At 35.2% G+C, this 22,896-nt stretch overlaps 1 protein-coding gene across 1 annotated transcript in view; it reads left to right on the top strand.

Moving 5' to 3' along the window:
• Nucleotides 1-22,896, top strand: part of CFAP47 (cilia and flagella associated protein 47) — a 256,706-nt gene that overhangs the window by 158,386 nt on the left and 75,424 nt on the right. The window contains 3 exon segments of the mRNA XM_056491982.1: nt 12,896-13,071; nt 15,487-15,594; nt 19,104-19,215. Coding sequence (XP_056347957.1) covers nt 12,896-13,071; nt 15,487-15,594; nt 19,104-19,215 — 396 coding nt within the window.

Genomic DNA, 22,896 nt, shown 5'->3' with positions numbered 1-22,896 from the left:
ATGATGTAAAGGAGAGTGATGTTGGAAACTTGTCAGCTTTGACTTTCCTTCCACTAATGCAAATTTCAGGTTTCATTTCACCCTGAAAAAGATCATCAACTCTATTAGAAGAGATAAGCTGAAAAGTAGTTCAGGGAAAAAAGGAGAGAGTATGCTCCTGTGATCACAGTGTGCTTAGGAATTTATTCATTTTTCTCTTATGAGAGATTACCATATTTTTATTTAATTTTGTCTTGTCTAGACCAGCTTGTGGCAGTCTAATAAACCACAAAAGCATAGGAAGAAAATCTTAAGAGTGGGGGTGGTATTGGATGCAGAAATGTATTTGCAAATGTATATTTTACTTTTAAAAACTTTTGAAGTATATTTGAATAGTTCAGTGGGTTTTACTGAGTTAGTGACATTTAGATAGCACAAGCTAGATCAGACTATACAATAGATACAAGAGAGCTGGAGAGAGACTTATGACTTATACAAGGACATGTAGTGGTCAGTCAAGGGATAATGACTGTAAACTGAGAGAGAGTAGGTTTAGATCAGATGTAAGAAAAAGATTCTTTACTGTGAGGGGGGTGAGGTCCTGGCACAGGTTGCCCAGAGACGCTGAAGTATCCAAGGCCAGGCTGAAATAAGATGATTTTTCATATTCTGTCCAACCCAAACAATTCTGTGATACTCCTCAAACTCTTCTCATACAGAAATTATTTTGTCTTTTGATGGATTTATAAGTTGTGCATCAGAAGTATCACCCTTGACAGCTCTGTGATGTGTTTCTTCTCATAGGATTTATTGGCTCAAGGAATAGTTCCTCACAAAAGCCTTGGCTGATCTTTGGAACCTGGGAATCATTCTTTGGGGACTGCAGAAGTAAAACCTATCAGTAGGAGATGTCATACTGTTTTAAACCTATGTTTTTTTTACAGAGACACAACAGTAAGAAATCTCATAAAATATGTGTTAATTTTTCCCAGGCCATGCCTCTTTCCAGTCCTTTCCTTCATCTGTTTAATTGCTTGAAGGGAACTCACAAGAAAATAAGCATTGGTGTTAAACTCTCAGTACACAGAAATAGAGTTTTTAGGCTGGCTCTCCTGATTGCCCCCACTTACCACTCCTTCCTCTCTATCACACAGCAGCCCTGGAGTGGATGAAATCTGTCTGTTTTGGGTGTAATTTATCTGGAGAATTATCTTCCATGTGCTCATCTAATGTCCTTCAGCCACTGGTGGATGTTTAACTTCATGGGAACAAAACAGAATCACTGAGAAGCAAAACATTGCTGGGCATTGCACATGTGGAGTGATGAGGGCTGAGTCCTCCTGTGTCTCACTGCCAGCTGCTATGGACAGATCACAGCACCCACATCTTTGTAACCCATCCTGCATCGTGTTTATTCTAGCAGGAGTTTGTATTTTTTTGTAACTGCATTATGTCAATTGACAGGTATAGTGCAGAGATCTGCAGTAGTGTTAGAGCAGAACCAACTTAGAATCTAAGTTATGGGTCAGTGTCTCCCTTATTAAGATTTTCATTATTTATTTAAAAGTAAAAAGTGTATAATTAGGAATGTTTCATAATTATGTAACTTGGCAGTTGAAGACAGTGACACAGTGTTTTCATAGCTGTGGTACATTAATTCTTCATAAATCCAAGCAAAACTGTAGCTGAATATTGTTATATATGACTGATACGTGGATCATGTTCTCAGAAACTGAGTAATCTCAAGTTATGAATCATGCCCTAGGATTTTTTAATTTCTATCATATGATTTCATGACAATTGGTAGTATAAAAAGTAAAAGAACCATGGCAACATGGTTGGTGGGAGGAAAAACAAATTTGAGAAGGTGGTAATTATTAATCACTGTAACTAAAAGCAGTTTGGCAAATAATTCAGACCAGAGCATATAATTATTAGAAGTGTAATAATGTGAGTGATTTTTATGCTAAATATTTAGCAGCTGGCAACCCTCTCTTCTTTTCCCTATAGATGAACCATCAGTTCTGTGATATAAGAGTAGGGAGCTAATGTAGATCACAAAATGACATCTGAGCTGCCAATAACTGCTGTAGAGAAAAAATGTGAGGTTAGATCTAAACCAAGTAATTAGAGGGGATGTTTCATCTGGACAAGTGGTCATATCTGTGAAAAATAACTGTTATGTGAAGAAAGAGAATAGCCCTGAATAACAAAACTACCAATTCCCTTAGTCCATAACTGCTGTTACTACCCTGGGGCTTAGCAATCCAAAACAAGAGGGTTTTTCTCTCAAACATTAAACACAGCAAGTCCATGGAAAAAATTCTTTTTAAGAAAAATTTGCTCACTGATGGCCTGGAGTACATATTGAACTCGGTAGTAAAGTAACATTATTGAAAGGAAAATGTAATGTTTGAACTCTGTTCCCTCTCATTCTGTCACTAGTAGGAATTTATGCTAGGTTTTTGGCTCAAGACAAAACATGGTTGTATGTGTGCACTTAGAGTTGGGTGGAAGTCTGTTTGTGCTTCTGTTTGGTTCTGTGTTTTGCTTTTTGTTTTTGTATTTTTTTTTTTTAAATAAATAGCAGTAAGAAGAACATGAAAGAGAACAGTGAGAATTTCTCCAAAAAATGTAGTTAAGTGTAAAATTTCCAACTATGTTTGGAGGCTCTTAAGAGTGACCTTCTGTGAATTTTTCTGCAGAAATCTAACCTTTGAACCTGTCCTGCCATCTTTCAAAGCTGGCAAGAAAATTGGTGCTACTGCATTGTTTTCCCCCTCAGTGGTTAATGTGACTTGGTGAGAAATCTCTGTTTTCCTTGTGTAAGATGAAGGAATAGGAAGAAGGGATCTTTATTAGTCGTTCAATTCCTGTTAAGGTTGTCCATCTGGAAACAGAAAACTCTATCTTTAGGACTGTTTTTGCAGGGGTACTATTGCTCCCACAAAATGTATTAATAACTCTGCTTCTCCAAAACTGTATTGCTATGTTCCCATGATCAGAATACTATTTAAAAACTCTAGAGTGAAATTCAAATAAAATTTTATAGTATCAATTATTTTTATTCAAATAAAATAATATTCTATTAAATAACATTTTTCTGTATCTCTGGAACATGGGCTAAAGCATCTAGTTCTTATTTTCTGCTGGATTTCTATGGACAGTATGCACAGCTTCTGAAACAGCCTGTGATAATTAAATTAGATCATAACAATGAGCAACAGGTTAATCCACACATACAAGTATTCATAACATCTGAATCAGGAATTTCAAGTGAGTACATAAAAATAGCTGAATAAGGATTTGATTTGCAAAAAGGTGCTGTGTTGAAGTTTGAAAAATGCCATTAACTCAGGAATTATTTGGTATAAGTTATACAGTTTTACTGGATGTTTTTACTTTAGGCTACAGCCCTACCTATTTTAGATGGTTTGGACTATTGAAAAAGCAATTGAGATTTTTCCTCTTATATTTAAATCAGAATATGGAATGACTGTGTAAATGTGACAATCTCTGACTTGTTGTCATCACCCTCAGTAGGAAGGAGGGCTTAGTGTCTTTTACTGCCTGAAGACTTTTCTCCAGCCTTCTAAAAATGAACTTGCTGCTTGATTTGGATGAAAATCATTCTAACTGAAATCTTAGAAGACTGAGGAAAAGCTAGTCTCAGTGATCATAAGAGATCTTAGTTGAATCTGCATAAATAAAAGTAACTAACCTGAAGGCCATAAAATTGATTTCCTGCAGCAAATTCCAGCTAAAGCTGTTTGAGAGAAATGGGGAGGAGAAATTAACACCACTTTCACATGGAATATTTACTCAGTAATCATTTATATATTTCTCTGGGATTTAGAAAGGCTAATTCACAAAGAATTTTAACAGTTCAAAGGAACTGTCTGCAAAAGCAGGAAGTTTCATGTCAAATTAAAATTTATTTAATGTTCATTATTCATTAATTAAATAATACTTTCAGTTATTATGAGCTGTTTGTACATTGGCACATATTTTTAGTTCTAAATGCAGAGAAAACAATAATATTTTTTAATTTAATCGATAATTATTAGTATCTTCAACCATTGAAAACATTGTAGTAACAATTTACAATTAAAACTTTTGTTACTGTATTTTACTTTGGCATTTACTTTTATTTCCTAATTTGTAACAGTATTACAGAGGCATAACTTAGACTGATAAATTCAGGTCCATTATCTCAAATTGTTTAGAAGAATGAACTGCAGTAGTTACTTTGCCTTGCAAATATTCTAATGGATTTATTCAGGTTCAATTAAGAGGTCAGGAAGGAAGGTGATTCTTAAATTTTGATGTAAAGTGTCTAAAAAGCTGTTAGTTATTGCTTTAAGCACTTACTCATTAGCAGTTGTCTATTTCATGGAGAAAATTCTAAGAGTATATCACTGGTTCACTGTGTCAAGAGACTTTTTAATCCATCCACATACTTGAAAAGTAGTATTTTCTGTCTTGAGAGGAAATATCTAATATGTGAGCTCCAAGCAGGATCTGTACAGCAGGAGATAAGCCAGAGGGGAAGGTTTGTTTCGAACAGTGAATTATTAGTTTCTGCTTTAATAAAATCAAAGCCTGCAAGGGATTGAGTTTGGTTTCCACATGAGTGTGAAGACAATATTTTTGCCTTTTCTCTGCCAAATATATTTTTTTCTTTCTCTCTCAAGTCCTTAAGTGAGTACCCCAAAGTTGTTAATATACCTCTGAAACGTTGCCCACCCACACTTCCACAAGCTTTGTTCTTGTGAGTTGACCCTTGTGCTGCTGTTGCTGCTGGTAAAGTCTCCAGACCAGTCTCACACTGCTTGTGAGCCCTTGGTGGTGCTTCTGAAAGCTCACTGGCCCAGTGCTGCTGTTTACATGCAGATCTAAGCAGAGGCAGGCTGTTCCCATTACTGGTTCCAGCCTTCAAATCTTCTTGGTTTTGGCAGTCTAGAAAAATAAATGCAGCAGATCTGTTCTGTGTGAGCCCTACACAGCAGGATGTGACTATAGGGTGAATATAACAATTGAAAAGCACTTCATTGATACTTACCTAAGTTTTGAAGCTGAAACCTCAGGGGAAAGCTTTTACTGTATAAAAGCTAAAGGATGAAATAATGGCTCACATCCAAATATGTGGATGTGCCAAAAAAAGGTATATTTCAGGTGATTGTAGTAGCAATTCTTTCCCTCACAAGGTGATCTGCCAGGTGGTCAAAACTGAGCAGACAGAATTGTGGAGAAATTGGTATTTAAAGGGCTTTATACTCTCACTCCATGATTCATGGAATCATGATTATCTAATAAACACTTTCTTCAACATCTTCCCCATACAGAGGCTCTTTCTGCTTAACAGCAGAAGTAGTCAGACCTAGGGAAATGCAAGTGTGGGCCTTGGTTCAGGCTGCTCTAATTTTTGCTTTTTAAGAGGTTCTAGTAACAGATACTATCAATAAGAATACATATATATAGATGTCAATATTATTAATAAACATTGCTTGTGATGTAGTGAGGTTGCATTACTTTTGTAGAGTAACTGCTGAGGGAATGTGTGGGACAGACCAGAGACCTCTAGCATGTCACACATAGAAGTCAATATTTATAATGCAGCATTTATTGTTTTGTGTGAGACAGTAGTCTGGGAGCAAACCTCATGGGCTTAAAAGTTAACTTTTCTTGCAGCAACAACTAGAAATTGAGGCTGTTTTCAAAGTTTATCTGGTCTCATGAATTATAGTAAAGAACAGAAGGAGATAACTCTTATAGAGATTGTTCCTTTTGATTTATATATAATTCTGTTTTCAGAAAAACTATGAACATTTAAGAAGCTCTCTTTGTATTATAACACTTTCTGGCTCCTGAGACTGCAGAGATATGCCTAAAATAAAAGTTGGATTTAAAAAAACAAGTGTCTAGAATCTAGGAGAGAAAGATTCTATCAGAGGAATTTTACTCCTAGAAAATACAGGAGAAAAATTTTTTCTCAGCAGAAACTTGGCAATTTCAGCTTTCTATTAGAATTAGCTCTACCTTTACATGTTTTGTCCCAGTGATAATTATGGTATTGGTCTTTTAGATTGTGAAGATATGCTTCCTTAAAATTGTATTTTTATACCTACAGAATGAGAGTCACAGTAGATGCAAGAGTTAAGACAGTCAAATTAATTAGCATTTTACCTCCACTGATTGAGTAACTTGATAGTAGGGGGTGTAGCTGAGATGTAAATTACCTCATTAGTATGGCCATAAAAAATCAATAAAATGAGATATTATTGAAGTCAGTTACTAGTTTAAAGAAGTACTTTTAGTTAGCTCATACCAGCATGAGCTGTGAGTAGAGGCAGACAGTAGAATATTTGCTTCCACATTTAGCAGAAGTCTTTAAAGTTGATGGAAATAGTATAATAATTAGTCCTGCTGCTGTTCTAATTTTGGGTTCTGATAGGTGGTTGTAAATTTATTTTTACCAAGTATTTCTGAAAGTCTTTGAAGCACTGGAATATGGGCAGTACTGGTCATTGCCTTTTCCTGGTCAGTTCTGAGTGAGCTGATACCCAGCATTTCACTGATACAGACTTTGTCATGTTTGTAGTTGCATGTCAGATAGAGATTTCTAACCTCATGACATCAAATTTTTAATCCAGGACAGTTGGATCTAAATATTAATCCAGTGTTAAACTAATAGACTAATTAAATTAGATTAAATTCCTGGAAGTAATTCTGTGGTTTCAGTTACTGACTGCTTTATAGATATGCAGAAATCATCAGCACTCACCAAGCCTTTCAAAGTATTTTCCACTCTATTGGATTTGTGAATTTATGGCATTATTGTGACTTTATGTGGCACTTGAAAACAAACCAGTGAGACTGGCAGAAAATAATTACAGCTACATGTTGTAGTTCAGGAACTAAACCTTGAAGTGCTCTACACATTCAGAGTCTGGGGATAACAGTGCAGTTCTGTGGTAAATAAGGGAATGACACAGATTTACTTAAACATTTAACCTGAATTGCATTCAAAAAGATCTCTGAGCAAGATTTAGAGAGAAATGATTGAAAAAGACAGGTTTTGCAAACAGTCTACCTGATATATCAAAAACTATTTGGAAATTGAAAGTATTCTAAATTTTGCATCTCCTAAACTTCCCTAAAGGAAGGGTCACAAATGCTGATTGTTGCTATTTTGAGCCTGATTTTGAGCAGGTATCTCAGTGTGATGACGTGCTTGCAGAAGAGTTTGGATATTACAACTCCATGAGACAAAACTGACTTTGAAAATGCAGTAGTCACTGGTATCTCTCTTGACTTCATTATCTAAGAACAGTACATTTCTTACTTGGAAATGTTGAACTTTCTAGTGCTTTTTATTGAGTGATACTGACCTTGAGTATTTTGTTCTGATGTTGTGGATATGACAGTCTCTGAAGGAGAAAGGACAATCTGAAAAAAAAGAGAAATGTCAGTTTTTTAGAGATGCAGCCTAGATTTACATCACCCAAAATAGTCCTATCACCTAAGGAGTGTAAATATATCTATTGATTTGAATCAAACTGTTTTCCATCATTGGCACATCATATATTGTGTGCATGCATCTGCACAGCAAAGTGACCCATAAAAATGATGAATAGGATCTGTATTGAAATCTGTCACTTGCTGAGTCATGCTTTCCAAAAACGTTGATGACAAAGTAGGTGTAAATGATTTTCCTGTAAAATCCTCTGAAGATTAATTTGGTCCTTTGTTACATTAATTCAGTGTCAGATATCAGAAGCATCCCATCTTTCTGCAGTCCAGGAAGCCAAATGTGTCCTTGGCTGCATCAACAGCAGCGTGGGCAGCAGGGGAGGGAGGGGATTCAGCCCCTCTGCTCTGCTCTGCTCTGCTCTGCTCTGCTCTGCTCTGCTCTGCTCTGCTGAGATCCCACCTGCAGGGCTGAGCCCAGCACACGGGCTCCAGCCCAGGAAGGACATGGACCTCTGGAAAAAGCCCAGAGAAAGCCACCAGGGTGATGAGAGGGAGCATCACTGCCCTGAGGAAAGGCTGAGAGAATTGGGATTGTTCAGCCTGGAGAGGAGAAGGCTGCAGGTGACCTAATTGTGGCCTTCCAGTACCTGTAGGGAGCCTTCAGGAAAGCAGAAACTTTCTGCAGGAGCATGCAGTGACAGAATAAGGGGCAATGGCCTCAAATGGACAGAGAGGAGGTTTAGACTGATATTAGGGGGAAGTTTCTTACTGTGAGGGTGGTGAGCCACTGGCACAGGTTGCCCAGAGAAGCTGTGGATGCCCCATCCCTGGCTGTGTTCAAGGCCAGGAGATGGATGGAGCTCTGAGCAATCTGTTCTAGTGGAAGGTGTCCCTGCCCATGGAACAGGATGGAATTTAAGTTCTGTTCCAACCCAAACAATTCTATGATTCTATGACCTCCTTCCCCATTGATTCTGGTAATGGAGAAGATTGACTTCTACTTTTTTTTGGTAGAGCTATCAAACCCAACTGAGCTTTGATAAGACAGATTACTGTATGAGGAGTTTTAGGCAACTGAGCTGATGACTGAAAGTGCCAATCTTCAGTATAGATGTTGGCAAAAAGTATCTGTAATTGGTAATTTCTTCTTCTAATACTGCTGGATATGAGAGGGAAATCTGCCTGTGATCTCAGGAGTATGCAAAGTTATTGAGCTTCAGTTTCAGTCTCCATGGATGTAGAGGTGCCCTTGATTTCAAATTCAAAAAAGTATTCATTAAGATGTGAGCATAGTTATTACTTTCTCAGTTGTGGGAATTTGGGATGTTAATTTTACTTTGAGTCAGTCTGTATCCCCTTGTCAGGTATGCTTCTCATAATTACCTTAAAATAACACTTCACTTAGCATTCAACTCATTCTTGATACAACTTTTTCTATCTATCTTTACACTGAAATCCAAATATGTGCATATTATTTAGTTAATTAGTTTTCCTATATGTTTATAAATTATTGTAATATCAGTTTGGTGTGGGTTGTGGTATCTTTTGGTGCAGCTGAGGACATCATAGATAGTTTCAGTCATTAGGTGTAATGCTTGTTCAGTGTCTTCCTTTTCTTCCATTTCAGAAAAACTGGTTTTTGTAATCATCTCTTGCAAAACATTGTTTTCCCAGTTTGTTTGCTTGGTACAATGTGTAGGCCCCATTAAGAGGTTAACAGTGTAGTAATTTTTAGTCAGGGAACTTAGAATTATTGTAATAACTTATGAACTAATCATTGCTGTATTCTGTTTCAGGGCATTATTACTTAGGCACTAATGTACTTTTCAGCTAAAAGAAATTCAATTCAGTGTGATTTTTCTATGTAAATTTATATGTAAATTTAAACCTGAAACTCACTGCCCTATTAGCTTCTGATATTAAATGTCCTGTGCAAGTTTTTTCCTTCTGGTTAATTTCCTGTACTGCAATAGTAATAAGAATGGATTCCTTGCTAAGCGAGTTTTACCAATATATAATTTCCTTAAGGTATTTAGTCCTAAATTTCAAGCAGTTCAATTTGCTGTTCTGATAGGCTTCACTGCTGATGAACAGTTGCTGCCTTTTTGAAAGCTGATATTTTATAAGGCAAAATATGCCAAGTGAAATGTGAAAATACAGTATCAGGATAACAGCAGTGCTGTGGTTGTTTAGCCTCGTAACCCCACATGGAAAGAAGAGGACACTGATGGGGATGTTGAAAGCTCTGATCATTTTGAGCCAATGGAAGACAGAGGGCAAAGATCTATTTTTTCAACAATATTGCCACCATTCCAAGCTCAGAACTTGAGTGAGCAACATTCCTGCTTGTCAGGTGCAGCCCAGAGAAAGAAGGCACTTGTTACTTGTCCATCTAGAAAAACCATAATTTGGACAAGGACCTACAAAGGGAAGAATTCTGCTGCATTGTCTCACCAGTTCTATGAAATTACCTTTCTAGTTGCTCACTCAAGTTGAAAATTTGCTTCTATAGCCACAGCCTGGCAAACTCAGAAGAAAATACAAATGCTTTCACTTCAAGGTCTGTGGAATAAAAAAGCTTCAAACAATGTGGAATGAGTGCCATCTCCTTAATAAAACTGGATTTTAATTGAAAACAATTATTCTAAATAAGAATTGTAGTCAGTCTCTTAGACACTTTGGCCAGGTAATGCTTTTATTGACACTTGCTGATGGTGAGAATAGGATTATTACTGAAGATGGAACACAGAGAAATTTTTATGCACAGTAATTGTAGAATGTGTCCATCTTTCTGCAAATTACCTTGTTGAACTTAGAAGAGGATCAGTTCAGTGCAGTGTATACATTAATAAAAATAAAATTGTGTATTATGGACTTAATTATATCCAGTTGTTCAAAGAAGGAAATAAAGAAAGGTATGATGAGAAAGTCTTTGGCATAAAATATGTCAAGAAAACATTTCAGCAAACGTATAATATCACAAATGATCAATTGCTGATGCAATCTTTTGAATTGCTGAGCATCTTTTGAAACAAAGTCTGGTTTACAAGTATTAAACCCATGCATAGACTTAGGCCATTAATGTAGGAATGTTAGCAGTTGACTGTTTTTTCAATTTCCATAGAGAATAAATGTTTTCTCATATTTGCATTTAATTTTATTTAATTTAAACTTTGATGAGATTATTTTAAATAACCTGCACTGGACAAGGAGCGGGTAATTGAAAGTTCTAAAGGAATAATAGCATGACAATTGCACAAAATGGGTCTACTTTGGCAACTGGCAGCCTTGATATAAGAAATATTTGAGGAAAAAGATTAATTTTCTTCTTTTCTCAACTTTTACATTTTTCCTCTGTCAAAATGTTTATAAAATACTGAGCACTGAAATGTGGAACTAAATTAATGACTATAAATGCATTTGGAAATTGCCTGTGATGTTCCTCTTCCACATTCTGTCTGATAAAATGGTACTTTTAAGAAAAAAAATACTCTTAGCAATTGCATGGGCATTTTACTATTTATCCTAGTTCTGTGCCTCCATAATAATCCAATAAGGCCTAGAAATGTAAAAAAAAAAAAAAAAATTATATATATTTATTCTACTGATGACATACATCTGCTCTTATTGCCATCTATGAAGTAGCAGATTATTGAAATGTGTATGGCAATTCCAGGCAAATTTCCTGGAAAATTCCAGGGAAATACATAATCTTAAGCATTCATTTTATACTGGCAAGAGAACAGTGTTTTATGATAATGCTGGCAATGTAAACTTTCCTTTGTGTACAAGATTAAAAAGATTTCTTTGATAGTTGCTGCTTTTTTCCTAATCAACTGTCCCATATTTCCTTTTTACTGTAAAAATATTTCTTCAACACAGCATGTAGATGGTTTAATATAAAATTGTTATGAAGCCTTTGGTAATAAAATGGTAGATAGATTTAGAAACTTGTTTACACCAGTACAAACTATTAATCTGAGCTTTAAAATATTTTATGGCAAATTTAAATCCCATTTTACTGATGCAAGGCACTTAAATGATTTAAATTGTTGGTGTAGTCTTGCCATCTGTAGAACATTAAATGTGTTTTCTGTATATTCCAGTAGTCATTGTCTATAAATGGAATTATATAAAAATTTACCAAATCATGGGCAGGCTGAAATCAGTGTGAGCCAGTTCTGTGTGGGGTCATAAAAGTATTTCATACTCATTTTTAGTGTGTTATTAATTTTAATAGGCATTTTATATTTTCCTCCTTTCATATTGCAACTTGAATTATTTACTTTTTACAAAAAAGTTTGTGGAATAATTTTGCTGTGAGAAACAAGTCACTATATGTTAAAAAAACCCCAAACCAACATGCATTTTGAAATAAGCTGCTTGGTTAGCAAAGGAAAGAGACCAAAATAAGAGTAGACACAAATATAGGTACAGAGAAACAAAGACATAGCTTTATTCCTGGATTTTGTGTATTTTCTATGGATGAATATATATAAATAGAACATATGTATTTTAAACTGCAGGTCTGCCTCCTGGATTATCACAGTGTGCTGCCTCCATAAGTATATTCCTTCTGGTCTATTCACACTGCTTTGTTTTATGAAGTGTATTGGCATTCATGCACACAGGGCACATATGATTAATTGACACCATTTCTAACCTTACAGCAAAGGGAACTCTGCTGAAATGGAGGAGCTGTGCAGCTGTCTCTGCCCAATTCCTGCTCATCCTAAAAGTGCTCCACATGGAAAATATGCATATTTATCTAATGAGGCCATATTTTGGCTCTGTTTTGTTGCAGTAACAGGAGTTTTTTGTGCATCTTTATTAGTGTCAGTGTTTTCCAGGTGTCTAGGATGGATGGTCCTTCTCCTAAGAATTTAAAACAAGATGTGGAGATCACTAGTGAGGGAAATGGCCTAATGGAATAAGAGAGGGAATATTCATTGGGATGGTGTTGTTTTAATGTCAGGTATTGTGATTTAACTTATAAATTAAGGGAACAGATCCAGCAGAATTCAGCATAATTGTTTGCCCCTTTTCAGAGTGGATATTTCCAATTGTCTGTGTTTGGCTGTTGGGAGACACTTTGGAGTTTTTACCCGATTGGATACAGCAGATGGGCTTGAAAGGTGTATTTTGGCAAGCCTTGGACATATCTTGGAAGGTGAAGTGCACTGTTAGAATGCAGACCAACCAGGAAGATTTGAACTTTTCCATACTTAGGGAATTAAAGAGTTTACAATTTGAAGGTTGTCTGAAATGTTTCCTGCTGTAACTTGGCTTTCTTTGGGTTAGTTCACACATCTGACAAAGGTGCAACCTGAGTTTGCCTAAGTGTCAACAATGAATAAACACCATACACTTGTTTGAAAAATATATTTTACGTTATAGGTCATAATTAATTTTGTGATTTTGTTTTTTTTTAATTTTTTTCTAGGATACTGTTGGAATTAATATTCCCATCACTAATCCTACCAATAAAGTTCTCAAGATGAGTGTGCTACTGGACCATCCATCCCTTTTTGGAGAAAAATCTTTCATTCTCAGGCCCAAACAAACATTTTCATATCACGTACAGTTTTCTGCAGCTCATCTTGGCTCTTTCACTGGAAGGTATGTTGTAGAGTTTTGATACTTGTGACTGTGGCTGTTTTCCTAATAAATGAACTACTTGCATTGAAACGTAAGTCATTTGATGAAAATATTGCCCTAAGAACCCCCACAAAAGTTAATAAATAGAATTGAGAACATTTCCAGCTTTAAATGTATTATATCCCTAACAGCAACTTTTGTTTTAGGGGAAAAGCATTATTGACAGGCAATAGAATAACTCCTTGTTAGTCCAGTTCACTACAATGTAGTGAACAATATTTTAGATACTTACTTAATGTTTGAAGCCCCCCTTGAAAACTTCATATTAATAGTTTTGTAAATTTTTAAGTTCTGTAAAGATAATAGCACAATTTCATTTTTTTCTGAGAAGGAACTAAACTGTAAAAAACATAACTAAAGCAGGTGGAGAACCCTTTAACTCTCTTCACATAAATCCATTTACCTTTATGTTCTTCCATTACTTTACTGTGATCTACTAAATTAAGATGGAGAGGTTTTAAATTAAAAATTTTTCATTACATTGGAAATCCCAGTGAATTTCTAGGTATGATAATTAGCAATAAAAAGACAGATCACCTCTTGGTCTTAGTTTCAGTTAAAACAGTTCAGCAAGTAGTTGAAAAGTGTAGAATTACAAAGATTATTTTCCTGGAATTTGGTTACCAAAGCATTATTTAGTCTGAAAGCTCATTGGAAAACAATTCCCTGTGTTTCAATTATCTCAACTGACTGACAAAAATGTGGGGATGGGGTGGAGGGTGGGGTGGTGGTTTAAGAAGAGGGCAGAGATAACTGACTAGTTTTGAAAGAACATTTACAAAGTCCAAATCCATTCAGAGATTTATTCAATTTGCTTGTATTGATTTTTCCAAAGACCTGAATAATGTCGGGTATCATTAAGTAATACAGATTCAAATGATACTGTTTTATAAAAATGAGTACTGTTATAACTCTAAGAAGTTTGGGGGATTTTTTACATGTTTTTTTTTTTTTGTTTGTTTGGATTTTTGTGGGTTTTTGGTGTTTTTTGTGTTTGTTGGTTTGGTTTTTTTTTTTTGTTTGCTTTGTTTTGTTTTGTTTTTTTGTTTGGTTGGGTGTTTTTTTTCCTGTGGGAATTTGTAGAAATTGCACTGTCTTAAACTGCACATGTGAATAGAACTCATCGCTTTTTTTTCTTACCAGATAATATTTCTGGTATTTCTCAAGTGCAGAGTTTCCAAACAAGAAGATAAAGATTTGTTTTAACAGGATGAAACTTTGGGCTCAGCTTTGGTGGGCTGGGGCTTAGGGAATATATGCAGAGATGAAATAAAGCACATGTGGACATTCTCCAGATGGTTTTGCAGTTTTGTTCCAGAAGTGTGTAACAGCTCATTTAAATTGCAGTAGCTCCCACAGACTGCAGTTACAGGTGGACAGAGATACTTCCACATTACATCCACACTATTAACTTCTCTTTCTGAAGCCATGGTCTGTTTCCTTTGCTATGTTGCAGCTGGGAGGAACTGTTGGAAAAGGGGTTGTGGCATATGTACCTTTTCAAATGGTTGATTCTTTCCTAGAGATGTTTTACTCTCACTTTAAAAGCTCTGTTGGCACAGGGGATGGTCTGGAACCATAAAGTCATGGAATAGACATAGTTACCTCTAATTTAGAAAAAGAACTTATCCTTAGAGGGTCATGGGTTTATACAGTGCATTTCTTTTAAGTTTTTATATGCTTCCAGTGCTTTGGTTTAATGTTATTATGACTCAGCTACTCAAAAATCCTCAAGAAATAAAAAAGAAATTCTGCAGTAAGAAAGGACTATATTAGAATGTCTGTAACTGAAATATATTGCTGTACATATCTCACCTAGCAGCAAGCAATTTTTAGTCATGACAATCCTTGATTGTATATCAAAACAATATATTAAATATTCCTTGAAGTGTATCTCTTTGCCATGCTCTTAGGAATGTGTCTATATATATTCTTCAGGTTTTTTCACATAGATTTGAAAAGATTTTCCTTTTTAAAATTAGGGTATAGTATTTCTGTTACTTTGGCCTTCAAAATGGCTAAAAGGGAAATACTGTGATATTGAAATGAAATTAAAGCTTACTCTTAAAAGCTGAAATATGTTTGAGTTGTATTTTTGATAAAAGCAAGCTAACAAAAACTACAAGCAACAAATGAATTTTATTGGTAGAATTTAAGAAAGAAAGAAGAGATTTTCTTGCATTAGTAATTTTAAATATTATTAGACTTGGTAGCTGAATTTAGATTCCAGTGAGAAGTGTTAGAGGAAAAGTATAATCTAATTAAAGAACTCTCCGTGTGAACTCATTAGATTTCTCCTGAGTTTTAATCTGTTTGGGCTTTTTTAGTGATGTGAAAAAAGCAGCTGTCATATTTAACTTATGTGTCTGTTTTTAGTGTCATGTTCCGGTCAGATGTGATTGGAGAATTTTGGTATGCCCTGAAGTTCAATGTAGAGAAGCCATTCCCAGTCGTGCTACCTGATATAGTGTGTGAGCTTGGAAAGTGAGTGAGTAGCTCATAGTGCTGAACTGGGACACTGCTTTAAGTATCATGGAAAACATATGAAGGGTTTTAACTCAAAATAGTGCTCTATGTCTGCTGCAGTAGCTTGCAGAATGTTTTCTTAGATATATTTGCAGGTATGTGAAATATTCCTCGCAGAAAAAAGCTGAAATGAAATTTTAGCCTCTGTGTAAACTTGCTATAGAAATCACTCTGACAATACTGCAGAATGTAAGCACCAAGATTCATTATACAGAGCTCTGTAGGTTTGCTTTATTTTCTGTTTCTTTTCTTCTCTCTGAACTAAGAATTTAATGACAAATTAAATGATTGCTTAACAAATGCTTGTATACTCAGCAATATTTTTTAACCTCTCAAAAAATGGAAAAGTAATGCAATTTCTGCAGTCCAGGGAGTAGACATGGTTGAAACACTGTAAGTGTTAAGAAAATGAACACCTTAGAGAAATCAACCCAATTATTACCATCTTTCAACAAAACTTCAATGTGCATTTTGATACCATAATGTTCAGTTTACTTCTGACTTTCAATACATAAACAAAAACTTCGAGGATAAGACTTTGAAGAATGTAAAAACTTCAGTAGTGCTTTTCACATATTACCTCCACTTCCTAATTGTTGCTGTGGGCACACTGCTCTTCTGCATTCTAAATTCTACTTCCTTCTGTGTATTTTTGAGTAAATATGTAGTTAATATACATGACAGACTGAGCAGAAATGTTGTTAGAGAGCACAACACGAAATTTTACCTGATTAAATTTTTGTGAGTGAATGTATTCTGCTTTTCAAATATGAAGCACAGACTGGAGATAACTGACAATGCCTTTGTTATTATGTTCTAAAGAAAAAAAGTTGTGCTATTTCCTGGCTTTTACTTTAAAATTCTGGGCTGACTGGAGTAAAAACCATAATTTTTCTCTATTATGTAGCCTATTGCAGTTAGGAGATACTTAAAACCTTTTTATTCAGATTTTCTGGCACTCATAATTTTCTATGGCATGCACTGCCTGGAAACTACATGCACAAATGGTTTAGTGGAAAATGGCAAGTCATCCTTTCCTACTGCAAGTAAAACAGATGTTGGAAAAGATTAGCTCTATTAACTACAACTCTTCCTGTCAAAGCTCTTATCTAAAACTCCTCAAAGATCATGTTTCATTTTTTCAAGTGAGATTTCTTTTCCCTTTACCAGTACCTGCATGTTGTAGTTCCTATGTATCTGCAAATATGGGGAGGAACAGCGTGTCCAGTTCTGGACAGTTCTGGGCTCCCCAGTACAAGAAAGACAAGGAGCTACTGGGGAGGGTCCAGTGGAGGCCACAGCAATGAGGAGGAGAGACTGTGAGCTTTGCCCCTTTAGTCTGGAGAGGAGAAGGCTGTGATGGGATCTCATCAATACACATAAATATCACAAAAGTGGGTGCCAAGAGGATGGTGCCAGGCTCTTTTCAGTGGTGTCCAGCAGTGTCAGCATAATGTCATCAGCTCTCTTCTTGAAGTGCAAAGTGTTGGACAATGGCAGTCAATGATGGCATTGAGGCTACAGTTCAGTTACTGGGAATTTCTCTGCCTCATGAAAAGATGAGACAGTCCAAGTAAATTGGCTGCATTAATGTATGTTGAATATGTAAAGACAGTGCAGGTAGACATCTGTGGATTGTCTAACAAATATATCAATTTGGGAGCTTTTTTAAGGGATGTACTTCCTTGCTATGTACTCAGAGATGTGAACTGTAAATGTCATAAAATGTTTGAAGCATTTCTGGCTGGAGAAGATTTGTGGTTTTTTTTAACAGATTAACTTCCATTCTATCACCTTTTCCTTGAATGCAGAGGAAGCATTAGCATATGAATATAAGAATAATGTTTTTCATTGTGTCCTCACTGTATTCATTTTTCTATGGTTCTGAAAAATCTAAGAATTTGTGTCCTTGAAACATTACCTGGAATTGGATTAGGAGCCAAGAACCCACTGATAACTTAAAATCAATTTCTAGCCAGTTTTTGAAAGAGAAAAGAAAAAAATTCTAACAATTTATCCTTTATCCCTACTTCAGATTCCCTAAAATTCTGGGGCTATCACAGTCAGATCCACTTTTTGTTTGTCTCAAGGTAGATTTAACACATCCCTTAGCATATGTCTCTAAGGAAGGAAACCTTCTCGCTGATATTTTTAATCTTTCCTTATCCATCCTGTTATGGACTCCACAATGGAGTCATTGAAGATGAGTCAGTTGAATGATGTTCACAGGGAGCTGGAATTTGCTGCCACGTGCAATAATTTTTTCAGCATAACCACAGTAATCAATCTGTGTGGGGTGGCAGGATTTTGATGACTTGAAGAATCTCTAACAGTTGAGTAATTCCTTACTGAAATTTCAGATATTCCAACTTAGTTTTCCCTTTGACAAAATATTACATATGAAAGAGACCAGACAAAAAAAATAAAGGGTAGAGATGGTAAATGTGAAAAATGGCAATTAACAAGTGAGTCTTAAGTTCCTGAGTGAAAGTTTCCTAATATTTCTTTACTGTCAGCTTTTGAGATCTCAGTGATACATTGCTTTGAGAGTCAGAAACAAGTCTGCTGGATTTATGTCACTGCATTGGTTGGAAAACCTGTGAACAGGTTTTAGGGTCTGAGGTTACAGTCTTAAAGCTGGACTGAAATATCTTCTCAGTGTTGCTTTTTATATTTTATTTTTCCATACTGATTTATCTATGATCAACAGACTAACTTTTTCATGATAAATATGTGGAGCAATCTGGCAGTTGACCTGCCACAGCTCTGACTAGAGGGAATATCCATTAGGAGATAAATTACAGCAAAACCAATATGTGTATCTCATTTTTCAAACTTTTCTTATTTATTGTTTTCACTTACCTCGAATCTCTTCTCTGTGTCCCGTGGTATTATAACAAGAATGTGATTTATGGTTATATAACTTTGCTAAAAACAAAAAAATTAGTATTTTGACCAGAATAGAGGAATTATTGAGAATCTTATGAATTATTTAAAAAAAAATTTCACCCTATTGAAAGTATCTCATGAATATTCTTTAATTGGCAAATAAAGAAGGAAAGTGTGTAAAATAGAGGGACAGCTGATTTAAAGCATAACACTTAGGCAGTCAGCATAGTCCAGACTTTGTTCTGAGAGGGTCACTATTCTCATTAAAATATATAATCTACATATGCAACATAATGGTTCTATTATTATGCTGTCATAAACAACATAACAAATGAACAAAATAAAACATTGAATGAATTCAGGATTTATTGTTATTAATAATGATTATTAATAATATTTGAAGTTACTAAATATGTTTCCTCACTAGTGGAGAATTGCTAATGAAATGAAACTTAATTATTATTTTTAAAATAAAAAATCCAGAATTTTTTTTGGAAATTAAAAAAACCCAATGCATAATGACATGTAATGGAAGAAGCTTTGTAATTAATCATCATTGTGTATATGATTTTTTCCAGATGGGCTCAAATGCACATACCTCTTGCTAATCCTACTCATGAAGCTTTGGTGCTAAGAATGCTTAACAGTGATCCCAGCCATTTTGTAGTTGAGACTGATCCAGAACAACTTGTAAGTAAGATTTCTGTGCTTTCACAAAAAAGATAGAAGAGAGCCTTCTTTTTAAAACAAATTGAATTATGTATTGTACAGTGGGTTCAGAATATACAGTCTTTTAAACATTTTAAATATGTATTTTAGAGATTTTGTAGCCTGAGGAAGAAAACAATTAAACTTGAAAAGCAACTCAAGCTGAAGTATAGATGTTTGTTTTTTTCCTGGAATGCTTTGTTTGTAGAATGGTTTTGAGCAGGACTGTGGTGTAGGTTGTAAATAATTCAGGAGATATTAGAAGGAGAAGTTGTAAACAAACCAGCTGGTTAGAAGCTTTGTAAGTATCTAATAATACAACAGGATAACTAGGTAAATATTTAGGTTAGTAGTTAAACTACTAATGGAAGAATACAAGAATATCTCATGGCAGTTATAAGAAACTTGCAAGGACTGGGAATAATAATTTGGTCAATATAGCTGCAGATGAGAAAAGGGAGGGCAGATGCATGGAAACTCTGCATCTGAATGAGTGGCATTGAGTGCCTCCATCACAGCCTCTTAGAATATGAATTAAGAACCTTTAACATAAGAAAAATAAAGAAAGAAAGAAAGAAAAAGAAAGAAAGAGAAAGAAAGAAAGAAAGAGAGGAAAGAAAGAGAAAGAAAGAAAGAAAGAAACAAAGAAAGAGAGGAAAGAAAGAGAAAGAAAGAAAGAAAGAAAGAAAGAAAGAAAGAAAGAAAGAAAGAAAGAAAGAAAGAGAGGAAAGAAAGAGAAAGAAAGAAAGAAAGAAAGAAAGAAAGAAAGAAAGAAAGAAAGAAAGAAAGAAAGAGAGGAAAGAAAGAGAAAGAAAGAAAGAAAGAAAGAAAGAAAGAAAGAAAGAAAGAAAGAGAGGAAAGAAAGAGAAAGAAAGAAAGAAAGAAAGAAAGAAAGAAAGAAACAAAGAAAGAGAGGAAAGAAAGAGAAAGAAAGAAAGAAAGAAAGAAAGAAAGAAACAAAGAAAGAGAGGAAAGAAAGAGAAAGAAAGAAAGAAAGAAAGAAAGAAAGAAAGAAAGAAAGAAACAAAGAAAGAGAGGAAAGAAAGAGAAAGAAAGAAAGAAAGAAAGAAAGAAACAAAGAAAGAGAGGAAAGAAAGAGAAAGAAAGAAAGAAAGAAACAAAGAAAGAGAGGAAAGAAAGAGAAAGAAAGAAAGAAAGAAAGAAAGAAAGAAAGAAAGAAAGAAAGAAAGAAAGAAAGAAAGAAAGAAAGAAAGAAAGAAAGAAATAAATCTGTATCTGTGCTGGACGAAAGAAATGGTGCCTTTTCTAGACATGAAGAAGGTAATCCAAGGAAGACACCAAAATTGGCTGGTCCCTTCCAATGCAAACTATTCCACAGTTTTATGATTCTCTTTCTGCAAAATGGTTTAAGGATCAAAGAGAGGAGAAAAATATTGTAATAAAATAAAGCTAAGAATATACAAAAGCCCATATGGCAAAAATGGAGGAATGATCCATAATCATTATAGGTTTAGTTTTCAGAAACTAAACAGCTTTCGTCCTCAAATATAGCAGTGCAGCCAGACCAAATGTTCCTGAAAGGGGCTCTGATGGTAACAGCTAAAGGAGATAAAACTTACTTACTCAGCTCCCCTATATATTGCTACATAGGATTCCATTGAATTAAAAGTATGAAAGATGAAGCTCTTTCTAGTCTGTTTTTTCTGTCATGTATAATAAAACATCTTTATACACTATGTTGAACTTTGACAAGTGCTATTACTAATAATTTAATCACTTGGTATTTGAATAGGAGCTTAGAAACATAATGGGTGCAAACTATATTAATTATCTGGGACTATTATATATGTATTATGTTTAAGTCAGTGACACAGAAGTGGGTTAGATTTAACCATAGTGACTTTTGGCTGCTGCAGATTGCATATTACCATGTGCAGGAAATTAGCAACATGAAAAAATTCTCTCTGCTCTCGTAATTTATTACTAGAGATTCATACATCAATAATAGTTATGTTACATTGTGTAGGAAAAGACACATTCAACACTAACTGCAGTTATTTTCTCTCTTTCCTTTTTGTTATAATCTCCAGTCCTGTATAACATTTATGGATTGAATTCTGAAATGTTCCTTGTTAATTGCAGTAGTTCCAGTTACAGGATAGCTATGGGTGCTATATGCAGCTACTTAATATTTATTTCAGGTAGCTTTTTGTCTCTCTTTGAACCTATTTCTTCCATTACAGATCCATGTTGGGAGAGGTTATGTGATTTCCTTCAGTTTTGGTGACAAAGTCAGGTGGTGGCATTTATATCACAGAATGGCTGTGGTGGAGACCATCTAATCCAACCCTCTTGCTAAAGCAGGTTCACCCACAGGAGGTTGCACAGGATTGTGTCCAGGCAGGTTTTAAATATCTGCAGAGATGGAGACTCCACAGCTTCTCTGGGCAGCCTGTTCCAGTGTTTGGTCACCCTCACAGGAAAGAAGGTTTTCTACATACTGAGATGGAATTTCCTGTCACTGGGAAACACTGGAAAGAGTTTGGCATTTGCCCTTAAGATATTGTGTACATTGATGAGGTCCCCTGTTTCTTCTCCAGACTAACCAGGCCCAGCTCCCACAGTCTCTCATAAGAGATGCTCCAGACCCCCAGTCACCTTTGTGGCCTTTGCTGGACCCTCTCCAGTAATTCCTTGTCTTTCTTGGACTGAGGAGCCCAGAAGTGGACACAGCACTCCACATTTTCTTGCTTCTCCTGAATATTTTGCATCCTAGGCTTAGTACCTCCACACAACACTGCATTCAATTCCAGATTACTGCTCATAAACCACGCCCCATGTTTCAGGTATTGGTTTGGTTTATGTTAATACCCATTTCAAAGCCTTTGCTATGTGTGGAAGAAGTTTCCCATCTCAGTCATTCAAGTTTCTGCTCTCTTTAAAGCAAATAATGCTTTCTTGTCAGCAGCAAGATTCTGATTTGTGCAACTCTCAGATGAAAGGCAACAGAAAAGAGAAAATTATTTGAACAATAGATTGAAGATGGGATTTTGCAATGGAGATGCATTATTTTGAAGACAATAGAGTCAGGTCAATAATTTTTATATTTCATAATAAATTTCCAAATTTATTTTTACATCATCTAAAATCCAGAATTTTCAAATGTACTGGCCTGTCAATCAAAAAATGTCTCAAATAGACTTCTTCAGTCCCTGAGTTATCTTAAATAACACAACAGATTCAACAGTGGTATCAAAGAAAATTTTTCTTTCCTTAAGATATTTGCCTAAAATTAAAAATCAAAATTATGACTAATATTTCAGAATTAAAACAAAATCCAGTATTATTATTATATTTCCATGTGTGTGGAAGTTTGGTCCAGTTTGAGTTTGGAACAAAGATCATTACTGAAATATCACAAGGGATTATTTTCTATAGATCTGATTCAACTTCAAGTAAGGACATCATTAATTATACACTTTCCTGAGGTCCAGTTGAATTAAGCTCAAGTATTCCTGGACTTCATGTTGCATAACGAAGTCTAAATGAAATTCAATGGCTTTAAATCCTTTGTCAGCTTCATGTCAATTAGAAGCAGCTCAGTTACCCTTTGTACACTGATAAAAATGAGAAAAGACTGCATATCTTACTAGTGGCTTTGCAATTGTAGCCAAAGTCAGTTTAAATGGAATGGAAAATCTT

The sequence above is a fragment of the Oenanthe melanoleuca genome, chromosome 1 (assembly GCF_029582105.1).
Source record: "Oenanthe melanoleuca isolate GR-GAL-2019-014 chromosome 1, OMel1.0, whole genome shotgun sequence".
Taxonomy (NCBI): domain Eukaryota; kingdom Metazoa; phylum Chordata; class Aves; order Passeriformes; family Muscicapidae; genus Oenanthe; species Oenanthe melanoleuca.
The sequence above is the reverse complement of the archived record's forward strand: the minus strand, read 5'-3'. Positions and strand labels throughout refer to the sequence as shown.